The 26,529-nt window shown below is 49.4% G+C and overlaps 5 protein-coding genes across 5 annotated transcripts; 2 read left to right on the forward strand and 3 right to left on the reverse strand.

Annotated features, from left to right (window-relative positions):
• Positions 1–6,413: 6,413 nt before the first annotated feature.
• Positions 6,414–8,452, reverse strand: FPRO_01300 (uncharacterized protein; the record flags this gene model as incomplete). The annotated part of the gene is made up of 2 exons (XM_031233005.1): positions 6,414–7,249; positions 7,306–8,452. 2 exons carry the CDS (start codon positions 8,450–8,452, stop codon positions 6,414–6,416), a joined length of 1,983 nt encoding a protein of 660 aa, XP_031075173.1.
• Positions 8,453–8,990: 538 nt separating this feature from the next.
• On the forward strand, positions 8,991–11,400 carry FPRO_01299 (putative Polynucleotide 5'-hydroxyl-kinase GRC3; the record flags this gene model as incomplete). Its single annotated transcript, XM_031233016.1, has 5 exons — positions 8,991–9,039; positions 9,095–9,344; positions 9,394–9,529; positions 9,578–9,865; positions 9,913–11,400. The coding sequence occupies 5 exons, from the start codon at positions 8,991–8,993 to the stop codon at positions 11,398–11,400; spliced, it is 2,211 nt and encodes a 736-aa protein (XP_031075174.1).
• A 3,543-nt stretch (positions 11,401–14,943) lies between these two features.
• On the forward strand, positions 14,944–17,276 carry FPRO_01298 (uncharacterized protein; the record flags this gene model as incomplete). The annotated part of the gene is made up of 6 exons (XM_031233027.1): positions 14,944–15,018; positions 15,103–15,351; positions 15,408–15,504; positions 15,557–15,964; positions 16,016–16,106; positions 16,157–17,276. 6 exons carry the CDS (start codon positions 14,944–14,946, stop codon positions 17,274–17,276), a joined length of 2,040 nt encoding a protein of 679 aa, XP_031075175.1.
• A 2,027-nt stretch (positions 17,277–19,303) lies between these two features.
• On the reverse strand, positions 19,304–19,729 carry FPRO_01297 (uncharacterized protein; the record flags this gene model as incomplete). The annotated part of the gene is made up of 2 exons (XM_031233039.1): positions 19,304–19,601; positions 19,692–19,729. 2 exons carry the CDS (start codon positions 19,727–19,729, stop codon positions 19,304–19,306), a joined length of 336 nt encoding a protein of 111 aa, XP_031075176.1.
• Positions 19,730–25,754: 6,025 nt separating this feature from the next.
• Positions 25,755–26,179, reverse strand: FPRO_01296 (uncharacterized protein; the record flags this gene model as incomplete). Its single annotated transcript, XM_031233050.1, has 3 exons — positions 25,755–25,780; positions 25,841–26,052; positions 26,109–26,179. 3 exons carry the CDS (start codon positions 26,177–26,179, stop codon positions 25,755–25,757), a joined length of 309 nt encoding a protein of 102 aa, XP_031075177.1.
• Between the last annotated feature and the right edge of the window lie 350 nt (positions 26,180–26,529).

Below are 26,529 nucleotides of genomic sequence, written 5' to 3' on the forward strand. Positions count from 1 at the left end.
CCTGTCAAATAACGCTGACTTCCTTGCTTTCCGCGTATTGTACCGCCAAAACTTTACCGACCACGTTTTAAACTGAGGGGGAGATGAGATTACCTACCTGCCTAAGTATTTACCAGCCCAGGCAAGCCTACAAGTCGACGTGGCAATCGCGAGTGCTCCGTACTGAGCCTCGATCAATAAAGCCAAATGAGCCGCAGGGCATCTGTTCTCCCCTTGACTTGTCTTAGTCATTTGATATGGCCACTCACAGTGTAGGAACCGGAGGCAGCCCATGCCTCTGTGATCGTACTCACTGCATGTAGTACATCATTTCAGCCTTGGCATAGCTGCTAGGCAACGATTGACTGAGAACGTTAACGGCCAGCACCTTGCCAACGCAAGCGACCAAATTTTCCGGACAAAGTCCACATTGTTTAACAAAGTCCAATAAATTTTCCGATTAGACTGACTGGCTGTCGCAATCAATTGCTGCAAGCACCCTTTCAGTCGGCGTCGGAGACTCGCCAAGCTCCATGGACTCCGAGGTTCCGACTCCGACTTCATCACATCACCATCTGGAGCGAATGAGATTGGAAGGGTGATCTGCCGACGTGGATGCACACACAGCCAGGACGAGGCTTTTCGCTTTCTGACCTCAGGGAAGCCCCATGATCCCATGTGCTAGATTGCACTGCGCTGATGATGACAAGACAAGACGAGACGAGACAAGAACAACCCATGTTCATGACGAGTCTTTGAGTGGCTTCATCGATACAAAGACCCACTCCTTGATTGCATCTTTGTTTTCTGCCATTGATCAGGGTCCGTGGGCAATGATGGTGGCTGATACTTGAAGAGAACGTCACCATCAGAAACGGTTCCCAGACGGTGTCACTTGGCTTCCTCCACAGCCTAGGTAGGCATTCTGACTGACGGAGAGACGCTTTGTTCTGATGGCCAGCGTCATGACTGTGGCACAGTGACATGCGTCTGGAGGACAGCCTACAGTATCCGTAGATGCGACTGCGGGGGCAGACTAAACCAATCACACCAGAACGGGAATCTAGGTTGGTGAGTCCGCGTGCCCAGCAACCAGCCGCGGTTATGTTGTATGATACCTATGACTATGACGATCGCTGGCTCAATCTACTGTGACAGCTAACTGTTGATTTCTTAGACCGAACAGCTCATGTCCATGCGCTGGCAGTAACATAAGGTGCATACAAGGTTGCGATTAGGTGTCGAGAAAGCCTGTCTCCTGCTTGCGGTTGAAACATGGCAGTGACCCGGGGATATCCTCAAGGGGACACTTCCGCTGAGGTCATAATCAATTTGCGCACGCGAGGAAACTTCCTGCAGCTCATACATGCTCGGGTCTTATTGTGAGCTTTGCCATTCATGCACTGCTGCTCCGCCGAGGGAGCAAGGCTTTGACTGTTTGCAAATCCCCTGATACCTTGAACAAAAGCCAGTCGCGAATCAATCAGCGAATTGAGCAACAAAAAAATCAGACAAGCACAAGAACTCCACTGCAAAGTTTCACAAGCCGCAAACCGAGATGGATGATGAACAACGAACCATTGAGAAGCATTATCAAAGACAAGGATCAGCTCTCTTTTGACGCTAACAAGGAGCTGGGGCCACTGCATCTTTTTCCGTCACATTGAAGTGTGGAAGCGAAAAAGCGATGTGCGTTCATCAGCAGGTACTCGCGACCAATGTACCTTCTCCAATTCCGCTGCTTCCTCCACGGACGATGCTTACCATCCGTGGCTGCCCATCCATGGAGGCTTTCGATGCAGCTAGGAAGGGAGGATAACTAGCCCATGCTTACTCACACCTGTCTTTCATACCTAGACAAACTTGCATATGCTGCTGCCTTAACCCCTAAGCTACAGAGCTCCTCGTTGTGATACAAGGATCAAGTTAACACATATCACGCTGGATGGGAGACACGGATACCTCTACTGTTTTAGATTTAGATGATCAAGGTTGCAAGTCTGGGTGCTAATGATATTCAAGCTGCGGCAACGGCGTGCTAACTCATGTTAGCGTTTGGCCACTGACTATCGCCAACCTCTTGACTGTGAGCACGAGATATCTTACTGTATAGTTGCCAATCATATAAGTAGTCGGCTGATATTAATTGTCGGTCCAAAAAATACTTGAGTTCATTCGGAACTGGAATACACGTACTCAAGATTTAGCTCTTCGACAGCTTCCGATTACCAATTTTAGACTCAGCCCTGCTGTTGACGAAACTCTTGAGGGCTCTCCGTGTAACGGTCCATTTGTTCACAGCTTCAAGGGCTTCGAGTTCAAGGGTCAGCTTCAGATACCTAGTCCATTTCACAGGCCATAGGCGCGCGCAGCCCATCCCGTCACTCAGGAGACATACTTGTACACACGACAAGGGTCATAGTAACCCCACGAAACACCTACACTTTTCCCTTGTCATTTTTGCTGCATCTCGAAGTTCACTCGGATGGAGCGGAAGATAGTTTCTCGTTGAGGGTTTACACAAAGGAAACTGTTTGAGCTTTTCTGCCCATTGAGCGAATCAACTACCAATTAGATACATCTAGCGCGGCAAGCCCCATCGTCATGACGGTGACGTCCTGCTAGAGGGAAAAGAAGAAGGTTATGAGCTAAACGCATCCTCGGTCAAGAGCTTTATTCGCTCCGACCCCGACGCGGAGTTTTCAATGTGTTGTGCGACACTAAAAACAAAAACCAATGGAGGAGGCTCTTAACGGTCGCTCGGGTCTTATTTGTCAATGCGTGCGTGAGGCGCGCGCCCCGAGGTGAGACGAGGCGCGAGGCCATAATGCGAGGAAATTGAACGTGGATATAGCGTGGATCCTCCGTTCGGGACGGAAGAGAAGAAGCAGAACAGGCAGTGGAGGCTCAGGGCCGGAGAGAGATTGAGAGGGTCTCAATGAACAGGGATGCGAAACTCGTCCAGTCCCTTGGATAGAACAGGTTGATTGCTGTCTTGTCGCAGCGCATGATCTTACTGATAAACAACCTGATCAGTATATTTCCATTTCCTTGCAATCTCTTTAACACGTTGTCGATTCAGCCGCTCGTGCACGGATTCACACTTGATTGAAACACCCATGCCACAGCTGCGAAAGCCAAGGTCGGATTGAGGCGGACTGGCCCAAGTTCAGGAGATCGCCAAGGGACCCCTACCTGCGCACGAGACACTGTCACTTGCGATGCGCTAGTCAATTGGGAATATGATGGGATGAGTTAGGTGGTTTCAACTCTCAACCCAATCTCAAAGGTAGTTCTGAGTTTCCTGGATATCATGCTTAATAATATTGCAACGCAACACAAGAAACACATCATGTCGGTTGGCCTGATAGCATTGTTTAGGCAGAGTCTTGGCCTCGGCCGTTGCTCAATATGCTGTTAGTGTCTGACACTTGATGATTAGCACATGCTGAGCTTCAGTTAACAGACTTGTTCTAAGCTTATCTACTTTGGTCCTCTTGCTGATGCTTGAATGTCTGACCAGAAGCGAGAGGATGTGCAGTACGTGTCTGATTGGGGATGCCTGGTCCAGACCGCATCGTGTGAACACAGGTATGAGGACTGCTGAATACTGTTGCATGCCTCTCACCCTACCTACAGGACATGAAAGACCAACGCGGTATGCAAGCACACGCCAACAGAAACTAATGCCCAATCAGAAATGCATCAAGGTTGATTCTTACTGGACAGTGATGACTGCTACTCTAGCTCCAGACCCATGCCCTCGTGAGCGACAACTCCAAGGTATATCATGGATCAGGTATCATGATGCCAATAAAAGCCTGGTTTGGAAGCCCAATACAGAGGCGGTCAATGCGACGACATCCGAGCGAGCCGCCATAATAATAGGTAGCATTGAATTCAACCCAACTGTCACCATCCTCTCTTGCGTAGGTACTGTACTTGTGCTGAGGTCTGAGTGAGACAAAGTCCAATTAACAAACTTACTAAACGAGATTTTCGTTCTTGAGCCCCAAAAATCAATCATGACGGCCGATTACCTTAGTTCCCACAGCGGGTTCAATATTTGCGAAGTCCGCCGAGGTCCCACCTAATTCAGGGCCATCGAACTTTGCTTTCCACGTTTGGTTCATTGACTCGGCCGATTTCTTGAGACTTTTTTTTTTTTTTTTTTTTTTTTCCACTCACTAATTTGGGGCAATGTCCGTTCAGAAGTCGGGTCTCGGCCCATTGACGGATGAAGAAAAAAAAAAGAAGGAAATTTTAGCAACTTTCTTAATCGCGGACCCGCGGTCGGTAGTTTTCGGCCGGCGTTTGCAGTCGGGGTCCAGGAGAATACCGACCGACGTTGACATGGGACGATTATCGATACAACGAACGAATGCGTACAAGTAACTATTGCCGCCGGTCGGTCTCCTCATATGATTGATTCTGCATCAAGATTCCCGTTGTCCGAAACTTTCCAAGTGCCCATGTGTGCGGTTCCTTCAAGCTTTGGCTCGCTTCAACCTTATCAGACCATATGTACATACATACTTTCTATCGTTGCACTCTAAAGATGTCGTGCAATGCACGTGGTTGATGGTTGTCCCCGGCTTTCTGCTGCGTGACATACACCTTGTCTGCATTTCTGCTATCAAGTGGCATGTTCAGTGATGCGTCATGTCGTCTTCAACGTCTTGTATCCGTAACACTTTGCTGTTCGAAAGATCCATGTCGCAAATGGTGCGAGGACAGGAAGTGAGACATAGCATTCCTCAGTGATCGATTTGACTCGAGTTTGCCAGATTCGAGCGAAATCCTTGTTGTTACATATATACTACTAGCATTGTTCAAGGACGCTATCCCAGGGTTACCTGAGATGTCTTGCACATTAGTAGCCAATTACTTTGATATTCTTTGTCCGAATGACCTCGTTCGTGATCTCTAGCCTCCACATCTGAATGGCAGCCAGAGGCCGCAACCAGCGACGATCGGCTCTTATCATCACTATATGGACTGATCGGCCTATGCTGTCAACCCAACCTGGACATCAGCTCAATGCCCCGTCTAGCCTATGAGGCTGGCGGTGAGCGACGTATACAGCCTACTCTACACTACTGGGCAGTCTATCCTTCGATGTTGGTGTAGATCTAGAGCTTCAACTTACACGGATGATCCTACAGCTCTTTCAGGCGTCAGATCGACCACCCAATTATCCATCGTGATACTGTATAATCAGATCTGGCATCGACTTCGGTGACAGATACACTAGACTCTCGTATTTTTTATCATTCCACATCCGTTATCTTTGTTGACAGTCGTTCCGTTCAGCTCAAGGGTGCAATGGCGTCAAAGCATGGCCGCATTGAGGCTCTAAAATATAGCGAACGTCATCGCGATATTCCATTCATCGACACCCTAAGGTGCAGGTGAGAGGGGGGGTGTCCTTTGGAAAGACAGGCTAAGAAACCTTATGCATATCGTCTCTGACTTGACTCTGCCGATTGCCATTCGAGACTTTGGGGAATTGACTTTTCTGATGAATTCAATGGCCCGCGGCGGGATAATCGTTTCATATTCTAGCTTGTCCACATAGAAGAGTGGCTGCGTGGCTGTACTGACGGCTGTTCATGGGATTATAGCATACCCACATTGTCGAAACACAAGGCTGCTCTACGCAGCAGCTTCGAGCTGAGTTAAGAAGAAAACGAACTCAGCTTCCAAAAATACCCTGCGAATGACATGTTATTGCTTGTGTGTGGTGATAGCCTCACCACTTTTGGTAGGTACAGGGTAGGTGTATAGCAGTATAGAAGACAGCGATTTGCAAAACGCTTGTTATGATTATAAGCTTCGCTGGAATAGCTCATCTACTATCGAACATAAGCCAAGGCTTAATGACGATAACCTCTACCAGGGCCTGGTACAATCACAAGATGTAATGCGGAACCAAGATTTGTTTGTTCTCACATTGACTACACTATCTCACAAACATCATTCTATCGAACGATGTTGATGCCCAAAAGCCTAGCTAATAAAGACCCTCGTGAATTCTCGCAGAAGGGAGGTGTTTTTCGAGTCTCTCCCTTCGTCACCCTTCTTACACTATCCTCAGCCCCTTTTTCTTTTCCATTTGCTACCAAAATGCACCACCAACGCCATGCCGCTGAAATCTAGAGACAAACGTCTCGCCGCGGGTTTGAAATGCTTTGCATGATCAAGCCATGCGAGAAAAAAAGGCAACATCTCCTATGCACATCCAACACCATATGCCTGCCAGCAATAACCGATAATGCCCATAATAGTGTATGCTGTGTCAGATAGCCATCGATGCATATCGATAGCCTAGGCACTGAGCTTTCCGAAATACTGTCATATCGAGCTCTTCACTACTTCCTTCGGGCTTTGCTTTTACTCTTGCCCTTTTGAGGACCTTTCTTCCCAGCAGAACGCTATTCCGAGGAAGATAGAGGCACAGGGGGGACTACAGGGGTCTCCTTCTTGCCCGAGGGAGTCTTCTTGCCATCTTTATCCTTGCGCTTTCTGGCTCGTTTCTCCTTACCCTGGCTAGGTGACGCAGGAGGCTGTGATGCAGGAGCGCGCGCAGGAGAGGACCTGGGAGGAGAGGAGTGGGGGATAGAGGGTATGGGTACCACGCTCTGTCGGGGAGCGGGCACAGAAGCCTCCTTGGCCTTCTTCTGCTTCTTGCTGCTTGCAACAGCCGTAGAAGCAGACTTGGAAGTAGGGGTTCCTACTGTGGGGATTGCGGGAGGCAAGACAGGGGTGTACTTCTTTGCGACTGCAGACGTTGGCTCAGAGCCAAGGTCGGGACTTCCATCTCGGGTTGTCTTTTGCTTCTTGGACTTGCTCGCTGCAAGCTTAGCCTCCTCTTGAAGTTGCTCGGCGACGGCGATGGCATCATCTTCAGAGGCTGCTAGCTTTCGCTTGTTCTTGCGCGTATCAGAAGTTGGTGCTTCGGTTGTTCGAGAGCTGGGGGACTCGGGGATGCTCTGTCCCTTCTTCTGCTTCTTGTCAGAAGTCTCCTTTGACTTGCGCTTCTTTTCCTTCTTGGCAGCTTTGGTCGACAGAACGGGAGCATCGCCCATCTCGACGTCCTCATCATCCCCGATGCTTCCCATGGGCTCGTTGACTCCGATGGGTTGGTATCGAGCCTTCAGACCAGCGGGCTGAGCACGAGGGGCTGGCTTGGGAACAGGAGCGACAGACTTAGTAGAGCCAAGTTGTGTGATCTTCTTGACCTGCATAACTTGGTCGATCTGCTTGGTGACTGATTTATAAGTTAGTGGAGAACATAAAAAACGTAACGGCTGGGAGCTTGCTTACCGGGCTGGTATTGAGGGCGATCAGAGGGAATCATGATTTGGATATTTCCCTTGGGGGCAATGCTCTCGAAGGAGACACCATAGTCCTCGCCATTGTGAGAAAACAGCTTATCGGTAGACTGAGACTGGTTCATGGGGATCTCAAGATTCTGAACAACTGAGATGGGCACATTGGAAGGAACTGTGAAGTACCAAAATTGCTTGCCCTCTAGGTTCGCCTTGTTGCAGATCTCAGCAACATCGCGGCCGTTTGTACCATCATCGCCTTTGCGAAGGACAAAGTCGGGAGCAATGAAGTTGGGTAGGGCGAGCTGTCTCTCGCGATCCTCAATGTGCATGGATTCATCGACCATCTCATCATCAGAATCCTCCTCCTCGCTTGAAGAACTGTCTGGCTCGGGAGCGGCAGGCTTAGCGGAGGTTTTCGCAGCAAGTTTCACACTCTGCTTTTCATCCTCGCTCTCATTGTCGCTATCCTCGCTTGAGCTGTCTGACGTAGTAGCAGCTTTGCCGTTCAGAGGAGGCTTAACCTTGGCATCGGCTTCATCCTCGCTTTCGTCCTCACTGGTGGAGGCAGAAGGCTGTTGCTTTTTGGTGGATGGTTTGGGTGCCTTGTCATCTTCCTCATCGCTATCACTGTCGCTCTCTGACTCCGAAGAGCTCGAGGTGCTCTCAGACGCCTTTGCAGGAGTTGTGCCGTTAATCTTTGCTTTGGTCTTTTCGTCGTCAGACTCGTCTTCGCTGCTTGAATCGCTAGAGAATTGAGGCTTAGAATTGGCAGGAGCAGGCCTTTTCACAATAGTGCTCTTTTTGGATGCGTTGCGCTCGGCATCGCTATCGGCGATTTCATCATCTTTGCTACGACGGCGTGGAGTGGCAGAAGTAGGTTTGGCGGTACTGGTGAGTTTGGAGATAAAATCGGCCTGGCCATCGCTGCTACTATCGCTGTCGCTTCCGCTTCCTGACTCATCATCGTCATCCCCATTGTTGTTGGCAAAAATGTTGTTTGGGTCGCTCGACTCTTTCTTGATAGTTGCAGCACGGTTGCCGGGGCGGCGGTTGAACTGCGCTTCAGCCGATAGGCCCTTCTTTGTGTTCTCTATGTGCTTATTGAGGGAGTGAACTTTGTAGGGTTCCTTAGGCGCCATCTTGGACGGACTTTTCTGTGAATCTTTTCGGAGGTGAGGGTGCAATTGTCGGGACGAGGTTGATCGGGGTGAAGATGAAGTTGCTGGAAAATAAATTTTGGGAGATGCCGCGCTAGTGGGGCAACCCACTAAGTTATCCTGGGTTAACTGTAGACGGACGCGCTTCTGTCGTGTAGATACCCGATAATGGGTGACGCGAGATCAATGACACTGGGCAAAGAAGGCATGAGTTGACGCGCTTTAAATGAGATAGCGAGGAAATCCTAGATATAAAAATAAGACGTTGGTACTATCCCTTTTCATAGGTACAATTAAACACTGTCGAGTGAATAGAGACCCAGGTAACGCGAAATGATTTTTCTTATCGATAAGACTTTCTGCACCTTCAAGACGTTTTAGCCTTGATCGCAGGCGACGTTCATCAACTCTATGATAGCTGAATAATGACTCTCCAGTGACTTATCGCTTCCTGTTCATTTTGCCTGGACTGATCATATTCAACGTCACCATTTCGATTTTACCATATCCATTCTCAGCCATGTCCTCTCACAAAAAACGAAGAATTGAGGGTGTAGATGCAACAAAGCGTGAGTGTTACACTCTTTGCCGTGTCTTTCGATCGTGCTAACTCACATAATAAAGCGATGAGTGCTATTGCTGCTCTTGCTGCTCGACGAAGAGAGGCTGCAGCCTCTTCAACGTCCGCGCCACAATCCCCAGAATGCGATGAGAAACAACCCACTAGCAATGTCAACTACTTCAGCCTTCTCCAAAAGGGAACCAGTCAAGTCGGAACTCCATCAACTCCTAAGAAGAGTGCAGTAAAGACTCCTAGGTCACAGCGTCTGACTGAGTCGCCTGCCGCACATCCCAAGAGCCATGAAATGGCAAGGTATATGACCCGGCATCACTAGCCTCGACATCGCTCATCAGCTTCTCAGTCGGCCACCGGGATCTATAACTCCTGAACCCGGGACAGTTCAAAGGGCCATACCGTACTCATCATTTCGATTATCCGATCAAAACCACCGAGTTAAGAAGGGAGGCGTGGTAGAACTACGGCTTTCTAGCAAAGAGGTAAACTTCATGCCTCGCATCTTACAAATATCTTGACTGACTTAGCAGCGATTTCCAATTATTGGAAGTTTTGGTATTAAAGTGATTCAAGGTGAGGTAGTGTTGGCTGGTGCTACTCTCTATCCTGCTGAAACTATTGAATGGGTTCATGCCCCTTATTGCCATGCAGTGCCCGTGTTACGGACGAAGGAGCAGACGAGACTAGAGCTGCATCCAGATAAAAATGCTCAAGGTTTGCGCCAGTTGGGCCGTTTATCACCACTATTCAGGAAAATGTGGAACGAATCACCCGAGGGAGACTCAACCAAGTCAAATAAAGAGTCAACGTTTCAGATTGTAAGTTGTCTTACCTGCTATGAAAGTGTTTATTAATGCTTTTCCAGGTCCAAACGCCGGAAGATGCCCCTAAAAAAAGCATCATCCAAGAGTTAGACTCACTAGCTGCGTGGAACAGGAAGCTTTCATCCCTGGTGACGACCAGTCGAGAGAAGCCATCTCTTTCAACGTTGATATGCGGCCCGAAGTCGGCCGGAAAGTCTACTTTTTCGCGTTTGTTTCTGAACCGGCTTTTGACAGATCGTTCTCATAGACAGACCCTACGAGGTGTTGTGGTGATGGACCTAGATCCAGGCCAACCGGAATATGCGCCAGCTGGGACTTTGTCTCTCGTGTTTGCGACGAAGCCGAATCTAGGGACACCATTCACACACCCGGGCATCAGAGATGCTGCTTCGAACGTCGTTCGTTGCCATTCGATGGCCTCTGTAACACCAGCATCCGACCCCGATCTCTACCTGGCTTGTGCGGTCGATCTATTTGATACGTACAACAAAAGTTTTGCGGGTGTTCCTCTCATCGTCAATACACCAGGTTGGATTCTTGGAACTGGGCTCGATCTTCTCTGTGCCCTGGCCAGGATGCTGAAGCCTGAAGAAGTGTTATATATGTCTGAAGATGGCCCCTCTGAGACAGTCGATGCGTTGCGGGCTGCAACAGCAACCGCGCTTACAGAATTACCCTCCCAGCAGTCCGAATTTACATCAAGAACCGCTGCTCATTTGAGAGCGATGCAGACCATGTCTTACTTTCACTTACAAGATCTAGCTTCGACGACCACGAAGCAAACTGATACCACCCAAAGGTTGAAGTGGAACCCATCGCCACTTTCTTTCAGACCACCCTTACTTGTACGATATTCCTCCAAGAAGGGGATCTTCGGTTTGGTATCTTACGATTATCAATGTTCGCCGGAGTTGTTGGCCGATACAGTGAGCGGACTGGTTCTGGCGGCAGTTGAGATAGAGGATGTGAAAGCATTTTCCGGATTCATCCAAGACCAGGCCTCTGCCGATACATCATCGAAGCTCCTGAAGCTTGACGCAACAAGTAAAAATGAGGCTCTCCAGATCGTATCAACAAGTCCCGAAGGCATTCCTTTCATCCCCAACTATAATGACGCTGCTTTGGACCCCCGGTATTCTCGAACCATTGGGCTGGTTCTCCTGCGAGGTATTGATACGAAATCACAGACCCTGCAGCTTACCACACCAATTCCAGCAGAGGAGTTCAAATATATCAAATCCCAAGGCAGAGACATTGTCCTGCTTCATGGCAAGTTTGATACTCCAAGTTGGGCCTATACCGAAGATCTTTATGAAAGAGCTGGGACCGACGAGGGCAACGACACAATACTTGAAGTTACAGATGAGGATACAGACGATGATAGGTCAGAGGCCGAACCAGAAGACGTTGACAGAGTAAGCGATTTGACAGAAGTTCCCTGGGTGGAGGTGCTGAAAGGGAGCCAGAAGCGGCCAGTTGGCTCAAGAGTTTGGAGGGTCCGTAGGGATCTCGGCCGCAACAATGCTTGAGACTAGTCCGCAAGAGTACTGGGAGTCAACAGATCGGCGATGATGGTGGCTGCGGCCATCTGCTACCACTCGCTAGCGACCGTTGACCACCCGATGGTGGGGTTTTGAACCGGCACTTGAGAGCAATTGCCATGTGGCGAGCTCGGCATTGAAGAACTAATGGCGAATTGGCTGAGCTGAGACTTACTGACAAGATTGGCCAGCCTCAACTCGGAATCTAGTTAATAGCTCACACAAACGCTTCGATGATCAAAGGCGGAAAGAAGTGAAGCAGGCCTAAGCCGGTGAGGCATGGATGCCAAAGAAGAACAAATCGCGATGATAGGTTGGAACTTATCGCAGCCCTTGGCCAGATTAACCAACTCCTTGACGTGTCAGCTCTCGGCCCCAGACATTGGCCTGATGTAACATCGTTCCCACCTGGGCTTGTTTTGAGAGCATGATATGGAGTAGATGACATGTCATAAACAACCTCGTGGTCGGATTGACGCCATGCACAATTCGCTTGTCTTGGTAAATGGAACAGTACCAATAGTTACAAATGGACTACGGACACTAGTTGAAGTCAGGCCATTTTGGCAGATTCTAGACCGAGTTTATCAAGTTCTCCGAAGAATAGAATCGAAGCAAATTCCGGGAGCTACCAATAATCATCCTGCTCGTGGAAGTCGAGATGAGTGATCTTGCATGACATCCTTACCATCGCCTAGCATCAATTGGTCGTGAACTTGGGCATACCAAAGCTGAAGTCATGATTTCGTTTTACCAACTCGTTGTGCGTTCAAAGGAGAGCCCAGAAATGCGCCAGCTTGCATAAGTTTGCTCTTCTGCCCCGCTTATGACCTGACCCGATAAATCTCGGGAATCGAGGGGTTCTTTCGGGTGCATTGGCTGGCTTTTTAGGAACTTTTCAAAGGATTGAGGGTTATGATATATGCGAATTTGGTGGTGTTTATCATCAGACTGGAAGTTCTTATACTGCAACGAATCCGCTCTTTCTCTTTTTACTCTGATCCATAGTTCTTTCCTCAAGTTCTTTCTACCAAGAGAGTGGCACCTTCTCCTTTCTTGGCCTTACTTACACCTAAGCTGCCTTAAGGGTTTTAGCTCAACATCAATTCGCGCCTGCCATGCCATAGGAAGGTTTAACTGCATAAGATACCTCAGGTTGTCTCTCAGCACCTTATGACCGTGTTTCCTCCGATTTGGTCCTGTCGGCTTCTCCCTCTTCTTTGCTCAACAAATATACGATAATAGCAGCGCAATCTCCACCAAGAAGTCACTCAAACTCCGAGATATCCACTGTCTTTCCAGAAAGCGGCCATCTGCATACGCTTGAGCTGTACCGAGTGCCAAAATGGAACCTCCGCACGTCCTTGCTTTGAACTTTGATGCCCAAACCCCATGCTTGCAACCAGAGACAGAGTCCTCTGCCCTCTTACTGGACCTCAGATACGACATCTCGAGACAATGGCGCTGACTAGGGATGCAGCAACCCAGTGGGCTGCATCGAGGAAAGGAGCCAGCAGATCTGGCCCCTGTATTGCACAGTAGGGTTTGGCCTTGAACTCACAATTCCACGAACTTTCGGGGGGTCGGTACTAGTCTCCGAGGCGATTACATTACAGTAGCTCGTTCACGGATGCGCCATTACACAGAGTCATCGGCAGACGAAGTAAAGAGCCCTTGCACACGGCGGATGAGACTTCTTCTTTTGGATGTCGTTCGATTTTACGCCCTGTTATGCGACTCTGAGGCGCAGGATCTGCCTTTGACGCATGCAAACGTGCCGGCAAGTTCGGACGAAGCATGAAAAAGCATGAAAAACTCGTGGTGGAAGCTTGGGGCAATCGTTTGCTCGAGGGCGAAAAGCAACCACCGCCATGCGCATACCTCACCGCCTCTCAACTCCCCACGCGCCACATGCGATAGTACGACTTTAGATCAGTTCACTTGTAACGGCGCGCCTTTGTAACTTTAGCTCGAGTTTCGGAACCTTGTTGCATAGAAACTCTCCACCACCATGACGTTTGAGCGTTGGGCTTCAAGGTTGTCAAATTTGACGACATGGACTAATGGTGGAGAACACCGTTGAACCCATCTCATGGGATCGGAGGATAGTCAGTGACGTGCATAATGGGTTGGAGGGTCGAAAGAACACTCTGGTTCAAGTAAGTTGGTTATGGACATCTACATAAAAATATGCAACTCATATCTCCAGATACGCCAGTCTGAGCATGTTCAACTCTGCCCTTGTCGATTGTATGGCACATATTTAGGGTTCTCTCAGCCTGAGTTTCACTCTTAATCGGCGACCGGCAATGTGTTCCTTTCACCACATGGGTGGGTAGCATTCACCGCCCGCTCAAGCTGCACCAGCACCAACGTACACATGGGTGAACAACAACGACAAAACGAAACATAATTTGGTAAAGCCCAAGCCTGCCCAAGCAGACAAGGATTGCACATACATACCCTGTCAAGAAATCTCATTTGCCATGATCGGGAGCGGCTCAATGGGAAAACAGGCCTTATGGTTGGTGACTGGAACGCTCAGACCGGGCGACGCCGGTCTGCGTAGCGGGGACAGCGTCAACGAAACTAGGAGAGGGGTCCAGTACGGGATTTCGAGAAGTCAAATGGAGAGACAACAGTGGATTTGTGCAACAAGACCATACAACAGAATGGAGCTGAAAACGATGGATGATGCATGAATGGTTGGTGTGGGTGAAGCAAGGGCTCTTGGGGCTTTGCTTTTGATCCTTGACACAGGACAATCTCCTGATGCCAGTGGAGGACGACATGTCCAGAATTGATGATCTCTCGACAAGACACAGCAAGTTGCGATTACCATACCCAGTGGATGTTCAACAACGTAATATTTGCTTCTTTTAGTCAAGTCAGGAAGTCGGATCGCAACGAAGCAACATTGACCAATGAGAAGAACCAAATGGCTTCCCAAACTATGGTTTCATGATGGCGATAGCCATTTGTTCTCAGACGATTGAGCCACAAAGAATCTAGGAGATGCATGTTGGGATGGGGCATCACAACCACTAAGCATATTCCATCTGACAGTCTCACTTGATCGCCTCGCTTATCTCCGCTGGTCCCGTTAGGACCCATCGCTTCGAATAACCGCCGACTCGCAAAACCCTCGGCACGAAATTAGCAATGGAACGGGCCCCCGAAGTGATGCATCTCTTCTCTTCTCGTGTGCCACCTAGCCACCCACCCACTTGACTGATCTGCAGGCGGGCAAATGCATCTTATTAACAACGTTCAAGCAGCATTTTCTCCACTCGGAACCCATCAACATGATTATTCGCCTTTTCTGTTGCCGGTGATATGGTCGTTTCTATTCATCTTGTTTTGATGCGTAGGCTCCTGTCATATTGGTTCATTTTACAAAACACTCTGCGTTCATACCCAAAAGTAACAATAACATCACACATACCCCGTGTTTCCACTTACTCTTAGTCGATAAACTCATATCTATACGGAACACCGATCCTCAGTTTGACGGCTCTATAATCCATCGTCATGGGAGAAGGGGCTCAGCGACGAGAAGTCAGCTATCGATCTGCGTGCACCGAATGTGCACGCCGCAAGCAAAGGGTAACAAACCCCAAACTTGGCCATTTCCAGAACGGCCGGCAAGTTGCTATGCATTCATGCTGAAATTGCTAAACATGTACCCAGTGCAACCGTGAGTGGCCATGCAGCGGATGTCAGAAACGCAAGGTGGCCGACAAATGTCGTTTCAAGGACACCAACCAACCGACTGCAGACAGGGTTACCTTGGATAGACAGAGAAAGACTCGCGCCAACAACAAAATCGGCGCAGACTCAGGAGACGAACCCGACATTGAAGGCACAAGAAGCGATGGTATCGACACCTTGGGTTATATGCCTTCCAATCTTATTTTTGATCTGGCATCGGAACACGAGGTTCGTGACATTTTCTCAATCGTTTGACTCTATCCTAACATTATCCTTGCTTTCAGACCACAAGGGGTGCATCACAAGAATTCGTGAAGGATCCTAGAAGTTTTCCACAGCTTGAAAGAGCTCTAAGAGTCATCCCTGCCAGGCCTTTTACCGGTATGTACTGTCAGCAAAACACGTCAGAACATCTAGCCAACAGCGATATCAGACACACTTGTCCAAAACTTCCTCAGCAATGTCAACTACCACTACTACATCGTCTACCCGCCATCTTTCATAGAACATTATCAACTGTGGTGGACATCACGAACCGAGAACCGCCCTCTTAGCGTCCAATGGACTTGCCTTCTCCTAACAATTTGCGCATGTGCCTCGCAGTATACCGACGTCGAATTGCAACAGAATCTTGAGGTTGGCCTTGGTGATCCGATACAGCGTATAAGTGAGCGGTTTCATGAAGCTGCTCGAGAGCTGGGAAGCGCTATACCCCTAGGTCATGGCCACATTATCAATGTTCAGCAACTCCTGCATTCTTGTTACTGGTTCAAGGCCGAAGCCCGTTTTGTCGAATGTTGGCATGTTTTGAACTCTGCTATTCGAGAGGCCCAAGAACTATGTATGCTTGTGTATAGCTGGCAACTTGACAAGATAGCTGACTTTATCACAGCCATCCATCAAGAAGGCAAGGCAGGCCCCATCTCAGAATTTGACTTGGAAGTAAGACGGAGAATCTGGTGCATTCTGGACACTTGGGACTGGTATGTGATCTTCCGCACAGCTCAATGGCTTTTGACTTATGTTCCAAAAGGCAGATTTCGACACTGTTGGGTAGGCCTATGATTATCGATCGAGCCGACTGCGATGCTAGCCTTCCAAGTCTCGGCTTGGAAGGATGCCAATACCCGCCTCTATTACACATGAAGATGCAATGCAGCGTAATACGACAACTTTCTAGAAGATTCGGCTCGCCGAAAAACGTCACGACCCATGCAGATGTCCAGGAATACCAGGGCATCATGGAGACATGGATCGCAACCTTTCCACCTCCCTTCAACGTCCAGCATCCGGACAGATCTTCAGACGTTTCGTGTCCCTGGATGGTCCTTCACAGACATATACTGCATACTGTGGCATTTTCAATGCTCTTACAGCCTATCCGTGGTTTCCTTACAAGACCCTTTGCTATACGATCTTTACAGGCGGAGCTGCAAATACGCAGCGACGGCATCAACTATTGTCTGGAGCTGATGGTAGCTTTGCGTAGATTCTTCAAATATGTCTACCCCCGAGATGCGAAGTTCCATTTTGTTCTCTTTTGTATTTTCGATATCTCGACAGTCTTATGCTCCGCAGTTCTTCATGATGAGCATCACACACTTCCCCGACGAGACGATGTTTACAAAGCCATCGATGAGGCGCATGCTATGTTGCAGGAGCTTAGGATGGTGACTAAATCAGCCAAGGCATCATACGGTATCCTCACTCGAATCGTTCAGCGTCTCCCACGGCCAACAACAACAACGCATAACATGGCTAGCAAAAGCCCAGTGCCCCCGAGACCCCAAGCTCCCCCAGAAGTTGCTACATCACCACAAACACTATCGCCTGGCAGCGTATCAAACTCCCAAAATTCCCCTCCGGCGGCAACTTTCTCACCTTCTCCTCTTATTATCCCTACGCCAGGCGCAGTGTCTCCAGTATATACCTTGGGAGGTGTTCCTGTCGTGGGTGGTGACTTTGTGCCTCCCACCGCATACGCTGCTACTGCACCATGTTCTGACTGGCAGCCACAATTGTACATGCAAAACCCAACAGGCTTCGTGCCCGCTGAGGGCCCTGTGTTCGCGAACATCTCAGACGAGGAGCTGGGAGAATTGGCCAATTTATGGAATTATCAGTCTCTTGACTTCAGTTTCATGAGCACATAGTTATGCGTCCGGTGTGCCTATAGCATGGTCACAAGGCCATATCTGGCTGAAATCTAGATGGCCAGGAAGTGATAAACCAGGAAACACTTGGATTGCTTAGTGCAATCCCTCAAGATGATAGGACTATGTGGTATGGTGCCCATGGGATATTGGACATATTCCCCCATGGAATCATGAGATTTATTAGCGCCAGGACGCTTTGATTTATGACAGCCTGCCAAAGTAGGTGGCCACTGTATAGCCAATATTCGAAGTTAGCAACATGCTTGGCTATGATGAGTAGCATGACGAAATGAGCAGGACTTAGGAATTACGAAATTGCGAAATAAATTTATTGCTATAAACTAGCAAAGATATGTAAAAATTTACGAGAAGGCTGCTCAAACGAGAAATGGATTGACCCATATGACAGGTTCAACTTTGCAAACGGGGATGGTAAGGCCACGAAGTGGTTGTCGAGATATACCGTCCTAGGATCGGGTTTGGACATCTCACAAGATTTGATCAAGCATTTGGGGAAATTCTGATGGGACGATGACAAAATACGCCGTGAAGTTATGCTGCCTCGAGAGATGAATAATTGAAGCATCACAGAAACTTTGGAGGATAGGAACACCCATGCCCACCACATTATGTTTTCTTATTTATAATTAATGCCTGTCTACCTCTGTGTAATGCAATATACGTAAGTGCTCTGAACGATACCAATCTATAATAGCACAATGAACCCAACATGTCGTAAACTGTACATTCGATACAAAAAGGAGATGTTCCAAAATGACAAATACCCCCGTGAATCATGTAATCCATTCTTCCGTGCTCCCCTGAGATGGTACTTTTGATAAAACATCAGAAATGAGGCCAACTGTTTTGAGTGGCCAAAGCCAATGAATGGAGCTTCACAGGGCTACTCCTTGTAATGGAGGAGAGCCTTGATGATCTGCCAGGAGATAATTGGCCAGAGAGAATGCCTCAGGAAGCCCGAGGATTATGCTCTCGCGATTGATGATGCATTGTTATCCTTGGGTTTTGGGGCCTAATGTCAAGAAGACTCTAGCCTGATTGGCTGTTTGATGACTGAGCCGCCCACAAATAGATAAAGCCCAACCCCCTCTCAGTGCCATGCTTTGTCCCTCATCATTTTCAGTTTCCTCATCTCTTCCACAAGGGATCGTGCGTCGTCAATCGTCTTGAGTCTTTTCATCATGAGACTTGCGCAACCAGGTCTTATGCTGCCTCGACCTGTGCCGCCCGCGACGTGAGGGCTCCAGGCCATATGCTGACGTACCCTCATGAGATTCATGCCGACTGGAACACAAGGGAACGATTCACGCAATGAGAAGAATAAGCAGTCCCTCGTACCGCATATCGCGATCCCAAATTGGGATCAGGTTGCTCGGGGCATATTTCCTTACTTCATTCCACGCCCATGCACTTCAATACCGCTTCTTCTTGGAGGAGCGGTCTGCAATGCTCTAAAACGCCAGCAAATAACCGAGAAGATAACAACAGTAATACAGAATATGAAACAACCCAAACACAATGCACACAACAAGGAAAAGAAGCAAAGAAAATGAACAAACATGTAAGAGCGATGCAAGGAAGCTGAAAACAGGACCTCTTTCCCGTCGCACAGAAAGCAAAATGGGTATAATATTTACAAACAGAAAAGTGGTAGGGTATATGCTTCAACCTCCTGGCGGTGTCTGATCAACAGAATCACTTCGACCAACTTGCATACGAAGTGATGCCGCCTCGGAGGTTTCTATATCACATCAACATTGCTGGTGCCGTAGGCCCAGCTTCATATATGTCTCCAACAGTGGTCTCCCAGAGTTGGTTCAGGTCAACGATCTGGAGATTGAGATAACCGCGGGCAAGAAGATACCGTCTATCAGAGAATCGAGCAAGAAAGCAAGTCAAGGAAAGAAAAGTCAACGAAACGCACAAACCTACCTTATTGAGTAATGTTGAGGGAGGGTATTGGGACGAACCAACACGGCTAGTCTGGAGCCCCTGCTGTTAGCTTATGACCAAGATCTAGGGACAGGAACTGGCGACGAACTTTTCAACGATCCCTCAAACTGTGCACCAGTACCAGCCAAGTTTGAGTTTGACGAAACGGCCATGACAGGATGCATCGGCTGGTACCTGGCCATTGCGGCTTCGAGGCTCGCAATGCTGTGTTCTCGAGGTTGAACGCCAGCAACACGACCGTTGTTGGCACCATCAGACTGGATGCGGGCAAAGACATTATCGTGAGAGTACGTAGTCACACGGCTCTGTGACAGTTCTGGGGCTTCTTGGCGAGCTTCTACCGCAACGCTACCATCGTCATGTCTATTAGCTGCATTGCCCGTCACTTAATACCGAGAACGTCCAAGACGTGCTTCCTCAGCGGGCAACGCAACGTACCCGACGGCCGAACCCTGATGAGGGACGACAGAAGACATGATTATTGAAGGGCAATATCGGACGGCCGTTATAGATCGAAGGTAGGAAGACCGAGATTGCTATGAATGAAGCGATTGCGGTGGCGGCGGCGGCGATGTCGGTGGTGATGATAGTGACGAATGGACCCGAACGACGACGCCAACGAATACGGCCTTTGCCAACGACCGATGAGAACAATAATATAGGAATGAACACGAAGGAAGGGTCTGAGCAGCATGAGCTAGAAGTGATGCAGCGCAGAAGACAAGCAGCGGTGTTGAGCGCACAGAGGAGAGCGAGGAGGAAGTGGGTGAAAGCTGGAAGAGATGGTAGAGGCGGCGGCGGCGGCGGCGGCGGGTGGGGGAGTGACAGCACCCGCAAGAGCTCGATGGGCAAACAGCTGCGGCGCAAGGCAAAGTAGCTAGGGAGAGCAAGAGTATGAGGTAAGATAATGCGTGGAAGGTAAGTGAGTGAGTGATGTGATGAAGTCAAAGTAAAGAGTTGTAAGGGGTGAACAAGTTTATATCTGAAGTACTCGATAGAGTTGGGATGAAAGGATGGGATGGATGTATCAAGCATGAGCATAGAGAGGGAAGAAAAAAAAATAAGGGACCAGGCCATATGACGGTACGGCAATCAAGTAACAGTAAAAAAATGCGACACGATCCATCCAATGTGTGAGCGAGTGAGCAGCCGAGCACGGAGAGGAGAGGAGAGAGGAGGGGAGCGGAGGGGACAGCGGGGAGGGGAGGGGTGAATTATGATAGCATCCAATCCATGGATCCATCCACTGCAGAGCCATCGAACCCAACCCAGCTCACCCCCAGCCCTGAGTACAGCACAGCACAGCACGCAAAAGGGGAGCAGCAGGCCCAGGAGCAAAAGAGAAGATGCAAGCCGACTGACGTGCAAAACGGCACCTTGGCCTTGGACCAGCTCGGCTCAGCCCAGCCCAGCTCAACAAGCACCGGTCTCCCATTTGCACCCGTCCGGCGCTCCAATGGCTCTGGGCTTCCACTGCGACTTGGTTAGACTCCCGTCACGTCTCCCCTCCCATCAACGTCCCTGGCTCTAGATAGCCTAGTCAAGCCCAGGCCAGGCCCGCATAGCACAAGGGTTTCCTGTTCCTTGAGGCTTGTTCGCTTTTGGCCCGGCCACAGGCGATCCAGACCCCTGCAGTCGTGTATTCTGCACAGAAGAAACCCGAGCCGTGCCTTGTTGATGAATGTCATTGTTGTCGGCGAGAGACAGCAGCGGACAAGACAAGACAAGCGGTAGACAATAGAATTGGCTTGACTACCCCGCAGACTTACTTACCTGCACCCCTCTCTCGTTTCGTCCCCTCAAATTCTTCAGTCTTATTTTGGCCGAGTCCCCCGAAGGAAAGGCAACGAGTCCCTGAACCATGCACCATGAGAGAGAGAGAGAGAGAGAGAGAGCAAGACAAAGGGAAAAAAAGAGGGTATGGTGATACCCAGTAAAGATATGGATCTCTGGCGATCTCTCGCTTCCCCACGGGCGTGGACCTCAAGTCCAAACGTCTCATCTAGCCTGGGTCTAGCACCAAAATTAGCACCAAAATTAGCAGACCCGTATGAAGCCATCAATAGCCAATGGATGCACCGGCGATTGCTATTGGCCTGGGTTTGATTCAATTGTCGAACCATCACTGACGTATGACGGTGACGATAGCAGCACTGGGGCTTTTTCAAAGATTGACGCGCGCAGACCCCCAGATCTTTCAACAATCATTGAGTCGAATGAGAAGAAGAAAGATTATCTCCATGGCTGAACCCACAAAGGATTGTTTACCGCAACTTGTCCAAGGGGCCGGTTTTGTACTCTGACACTAAATAGACTGCAAATGGGTCCGCGGAAAGGCAATGATCATCCGCCCGTCGTGATGCAGCATCAATCCAAACATCAGTATACCCTGAAGAAGAAAAAAAACATCAACGTCTGTCCGCTTTCAATTGTTGGTGGAGGTGGATGGAGGGCGTTGACAAGACGAGTGGCGTGCCGGACCACTCCCCAGCGCCAGCGGCAGCGCCAGCAACAGCACCAAGTCCATCTGCAGCAAGCACCCCGAGCTCAATGACAGTGGAGGATGCCCCTTCAGGGTTGCCTTTTTAGGTTCCGGGTACCCATGCGGACGGTTCGCCCAGATCGACGGGGCGGGCTTGTCTGGAGAAACGGTGCACTAAGCAGCACCAGCACAAGATCTTTATAGCTACACACCCTCTGGCAAGGCTTAGTGAGTTCGAAGATGTGACTCGAGTGGTTCAGATTCAATTTCTGATGGTAGCTCAGTTGCGGAGAAATACCACCGCGCCGAAAAAATGTCCCCGAGATATCACAGACACGGCTCTGAGACTTTTCGGATAATCAAGTTATGACCGTCACTCTATGCTTTACGGCAAGCTTTGCCCCCTAAACAGAGGTTGAAAAAGATCTCAGCAAGATGACGAGGCCCGCTTGACAAGCTAACTATCTTGGTAGATATAAGATTGGGCCAGCTTACCCGGCTTTGCGTCAGTCGCGTACGTTCCAAATCAATTAATGAAACGCGACTGACAAATTAGCTAGGTAGGTAGCCATTTGATCATCAACCAGGCTTTGACTTGTTGCGCGGTTCGGTGGCATGTGAGGGAGAGAGACAAAAAAGCAAGAAGAAGAGGAAGAAGAAGAAGAAGAACAACAACAACAACAACGGAGCTGGAGTTCTAATCATGGTTCCACCTTGGTTGTTCATTCTCGAACCCCGAACTCCAGTTCCGCTTTTACCACTCTGCTATTGTGAGTTGGTAATGACGCTAGCGACGGGCACGAAGCCGGAGATGGTGGCCCGGCAGGGCAGAGGAAGAGGGGGTGTGAGCAAGGAAACGAAACAAAGGAATTACGGCTGGAAGATGAAATCAATGGAGCATCACAGCGAAACTGAATTTTCTCGGTTCACAGTCGGGGAGGCTCCCGGCTGTACCATCCATCCATAATGTGTCCATCGCATTTCTTTCTTATACCCAGGACCAGGCTTGGTAGGTGGACGCACTGCCACTCGCTTGCTCGGCCCAGGATATTGGGCCAGGGGTTACTACAGTACATACATCCATACGTGCGTGCCGGAAAATGCTGGCCAGCGCAACATACCCTCCTCCTCCCTGTCACCTCAATATGGTTCCCGAGCTACCGAGTTCGCGAGAAATTATGCTTGATTGCACTTCCTTCTTTTCCCAACACGAGCCAGAAGCACCCCGAGACTGCAGTATCCACCGCCACACCCATATTCCCAAACCCCCTTAAACAAGCTGGCGAGCATCGCTGGATGCATGTCAATGGGGGAGCCATCCCGTCAATTGCTCTGTGGGGCATCTTAGCGTCGCCCGTTCAGCGTCGGGCAATGCCAAGATAAAAGGAATGCAATGCGACTTTGTTGTCTCTCTCGAAGTGGACAAATGACGCACGGCCTCATTACAACTGTGGCGCCATAGGGAAACCAGCCACACCATCTGCACTTGAAGCCACGGACTTACCGGCCTTGAAATTGAGCTCTTCCGTGCAGTACAGGCTGTCATCGAAGTGAATCTAGCAATGTGAGTGGACGAGTAGTGCTCCTCGGCTCCGCTCAATGAGCTGGCTCATGAGGGTTGAGCGAGCTCATACGGACTGAGTGCGGTGTCAGCGAGCACAAAGTTATCAGCATCAGATGTGTGTTCAAGCCCCGCTTGGAATCTTGAGTTTTGAGGTGAGACAGGGATCAGAGAAGGGAATCTCTTGGGCGCGTGGGGAGGACATCCCAGATCCCAGACCCACCAAGGGGGCCTTTACATACAACTAACTGCTGGGCCGGGCTGGCTTGCTTTGAACGCGAGCTCCCGCACTGTTCCTCGGATCTAGGCGGTTATTGTCTTTTTCGTTCCCCTGTTGTTGAGATCTTGCCTTTGTGGGTGTGAATCAAAGGAGTGCAGGGTTTGCAGGAAGCTGTCAAATTAGAATTTGAGAGGGTGTGTGGGCAGAATGTCTGTCTCACCAACTCGATTGCAGCGCAGTCTTGTGCATGGCATGCGCACCTCGGACAGACAAATTCAAGTCTACACTTCTTTCTAGAAGCAAAGCCCAGGTGCTGTCGCCCGTGCAATTCTAGCGTCAGAATGTTGAGAAGATGCTGGGGTGCACCCCTGCTCAATTGAATGGGCGTGCGTAGGTATTGAGGTTTGTCAATTGTCTGTGACGATGTCGATCCCGTGTTTCTTCGCTAGCTATGATCATTGTTACAGCCAGGAAGTGCATACCATTATAGCATTCTTGAACTAATTCATGGAGTTTTCCGACAACGCGCGACCCACTGGTGGTGCAATGAAGCATTATGATTGCACGTCTTCTTCCTGTCTCGCGTGAGATTTGAGTCGAGCCGTCTTTGCGAGCCTCGTTCTGGAAAAATTCTCCTTGTACGAGGCGCATCATTACCTTCAGGCCCATCATTTTGTTCGTAGGTGCCCAATGACGGCTAAATTAAACGGTCATAAGTGCTTTGGTGGCCTATCTACCGTGGGAGCCTCTTGCTTCCATGTCACAGTACCTCATCTTTGAGGAGCAAGAAAACACCAGACCTTAATATAAGGTATCAAAATAAATTTAGCAAAAATATACTCCGTATCCTAAGTTTCAACTAAATTTAGGCTCGTTTGTCATTTTGGGTCAAGGTCCTGACTTTTGTTTCCTCCCCTAGCTCATATCACTCCTGGGGTGCAGGTTTGGTGGTGTGCATGCACTCTGGTAATGTTCGGCTTCGTCATGCCGATCCTTTGGCTAGAGACAAAACGCAGGTACTGTCCCTCCAGGGATAAATCTCACAGAACATCGGAAATGGTTTGCAGCTGGGGGGCCTAGATACCGGGGGGGGGTCAAGGCCCTGGTCATTGTTTGCTCTCCTTGACGAAATGGTGGCTGCCGGGGAAAAGAAAGCAACAAGCCGGGGGTGCAAGTGTGGGCTTTCTGAAGATTGAAAGCCGAAATCAATGCCAGGATGCCGAGTTAGAGCGTTTCAACACGATGCAAATGCAGTCGAGGGTGCAGCTGCATGTCTAACAACCGATTTCCACGGGTGGTCGATTTGAGTAGCAGCTAGCTTATGGCGCTCATGGCAGCTACCGCTTCAATGCCAAGGAGACTTTTGCTCATCAACGTCTAGGATATGGAACTGAGTCCCTCCCTTTCCTAGCTTCTGCCTTCCAAGAGCATGGTCCAGCCGAACTTGGGCGTTGAAGTTTTGAGGCCCCCCAAGCCCATCTTATTAACCAGGGTTGGCGCTTTGACAATACAGTAGCGCCCCCACAATCTGAAGGTAACCAAAGAGTTTCGTTTGGCTCTTCAACTTATGTACAATCTGAACAGCCGATTTAAGGGCAGAATGTCCTGCATGAGGGGCATTCTGCCCTCGACGACGGTATAGCCCTGTAGGCCATATCACGGTATTCAGCTACCTTGCCGGAACTGCAGACGATCCCCGGACATAATCAGGACGAACAAGCTGCCCGATCGCGGATGGAAAAATGAGCCTTGGCAATACTCACAGACAGCGCCACATCAAGGAAACCCATGGTCAGTTCCAGTCAAGCCGCACGGGTCAAACAACATCGCATCTGACTGTGCCTGCTGTCACGGAAATAGAGTTCCATCTGCTGATAAGATCTTGGATGAATGTAGTTGGCAGATAGAAATTAGACTCGCTGGGGGATTGAACATCGTTTTATTAAGGCGGGCTTCTATGATTCTGATTTGCATATGTGCTTCTAGAATATTGAATGTAAGAAGAAAATACTTTTGAAGATAGTACAGCCTCAGTAATGGTGATGACGTGGTTTGTGACAGTAAGACCGCGGCTTGCTAACCTCGTACCAACTACAGGGAGCGCGAAAGTGGCAGTTGGGCGTTGGCCTACTCCATACCAACCACGTAAGTGAGAAGAGAGAAGATGGAACAACCATAATGAGACTCGTCTCAGGGTGGATATCACATCGACTCGAGTCTTTGGGCGTAACAACTTTCCTAGCGACTCGTGCCGAGGCCAGAGTCTAGGAGAATTATTAGTGTAAGTTGGAACCGGCATAGCCAAAACGGACCCGAGTGCCTACCGATAAACTGGGCCCCGATGCCCTCAAAGCCGGTGGAGGAGTGGGGCCGCGGGCGGTTCGTGAGACGGCCCAAACTCACACTGTCCTGCATGTGGCTTCCGGGCACATACAGTGGGTCCTGAAGACGGGCGGAAACAGGCACGTACAGGTCGCTCACGAATCTGATCATCGTGATTTGCTTATCTTGGGCTGTGGCTTGACTGGAAGACAGTCTGTGCATGAGATGTCAACCGTATTCGCGTTGTGATGAAAGGAAGAGTTACCGTACCCATTGATCTTGTCTGTGCGGCTCTCGGATTGAACAGATCCTTGTGTGGCCTTTGTTGAAGAGTTTGTCATTGTCGCTTGTCAAGTGAGCACAAGCTCGAGTTCGAGTTCAAGTATCTCGTGTGTGCTTGAGGAAATGATGGAAGGCTATGAAATGGTTCATAGAGCCGTGTAATACAGGTTGAGCGAGGATGCGTGGCTCTCTGAGGAACCGGTGTGCGGTCATGAGTTGCTGTTGAGGTGACTATTGACTGGCTACTATAAACTCTGAAGTTGAGAAGCGCACACTGGACTTTTATAACGGGAGTGCCCTTGGGCTCAGTTTTGGAGCCAGGGAGCATCTCACTTGGTCAACTTACACATAGCGACGCGCCAATTCAGGTATGGCTCACGTCATGCAGCCTCAGATGCACGGGTGGCTT

This window comes from Fusarium proliferatum (assembly GCF_900067095.1).
Source record: "Fusarium proliferatum ET1 genome assembly, contig: FPRO_scaffold001, whole genome shotgun sequence".
In the NCBI taxonomy this organism is placed as follows: Eukaryota; Fungi; Ascomycota; class Sordariomycetes; order Hypocreales; family Nectriaceae; genus Fusarium; species Fusarium proliferatum.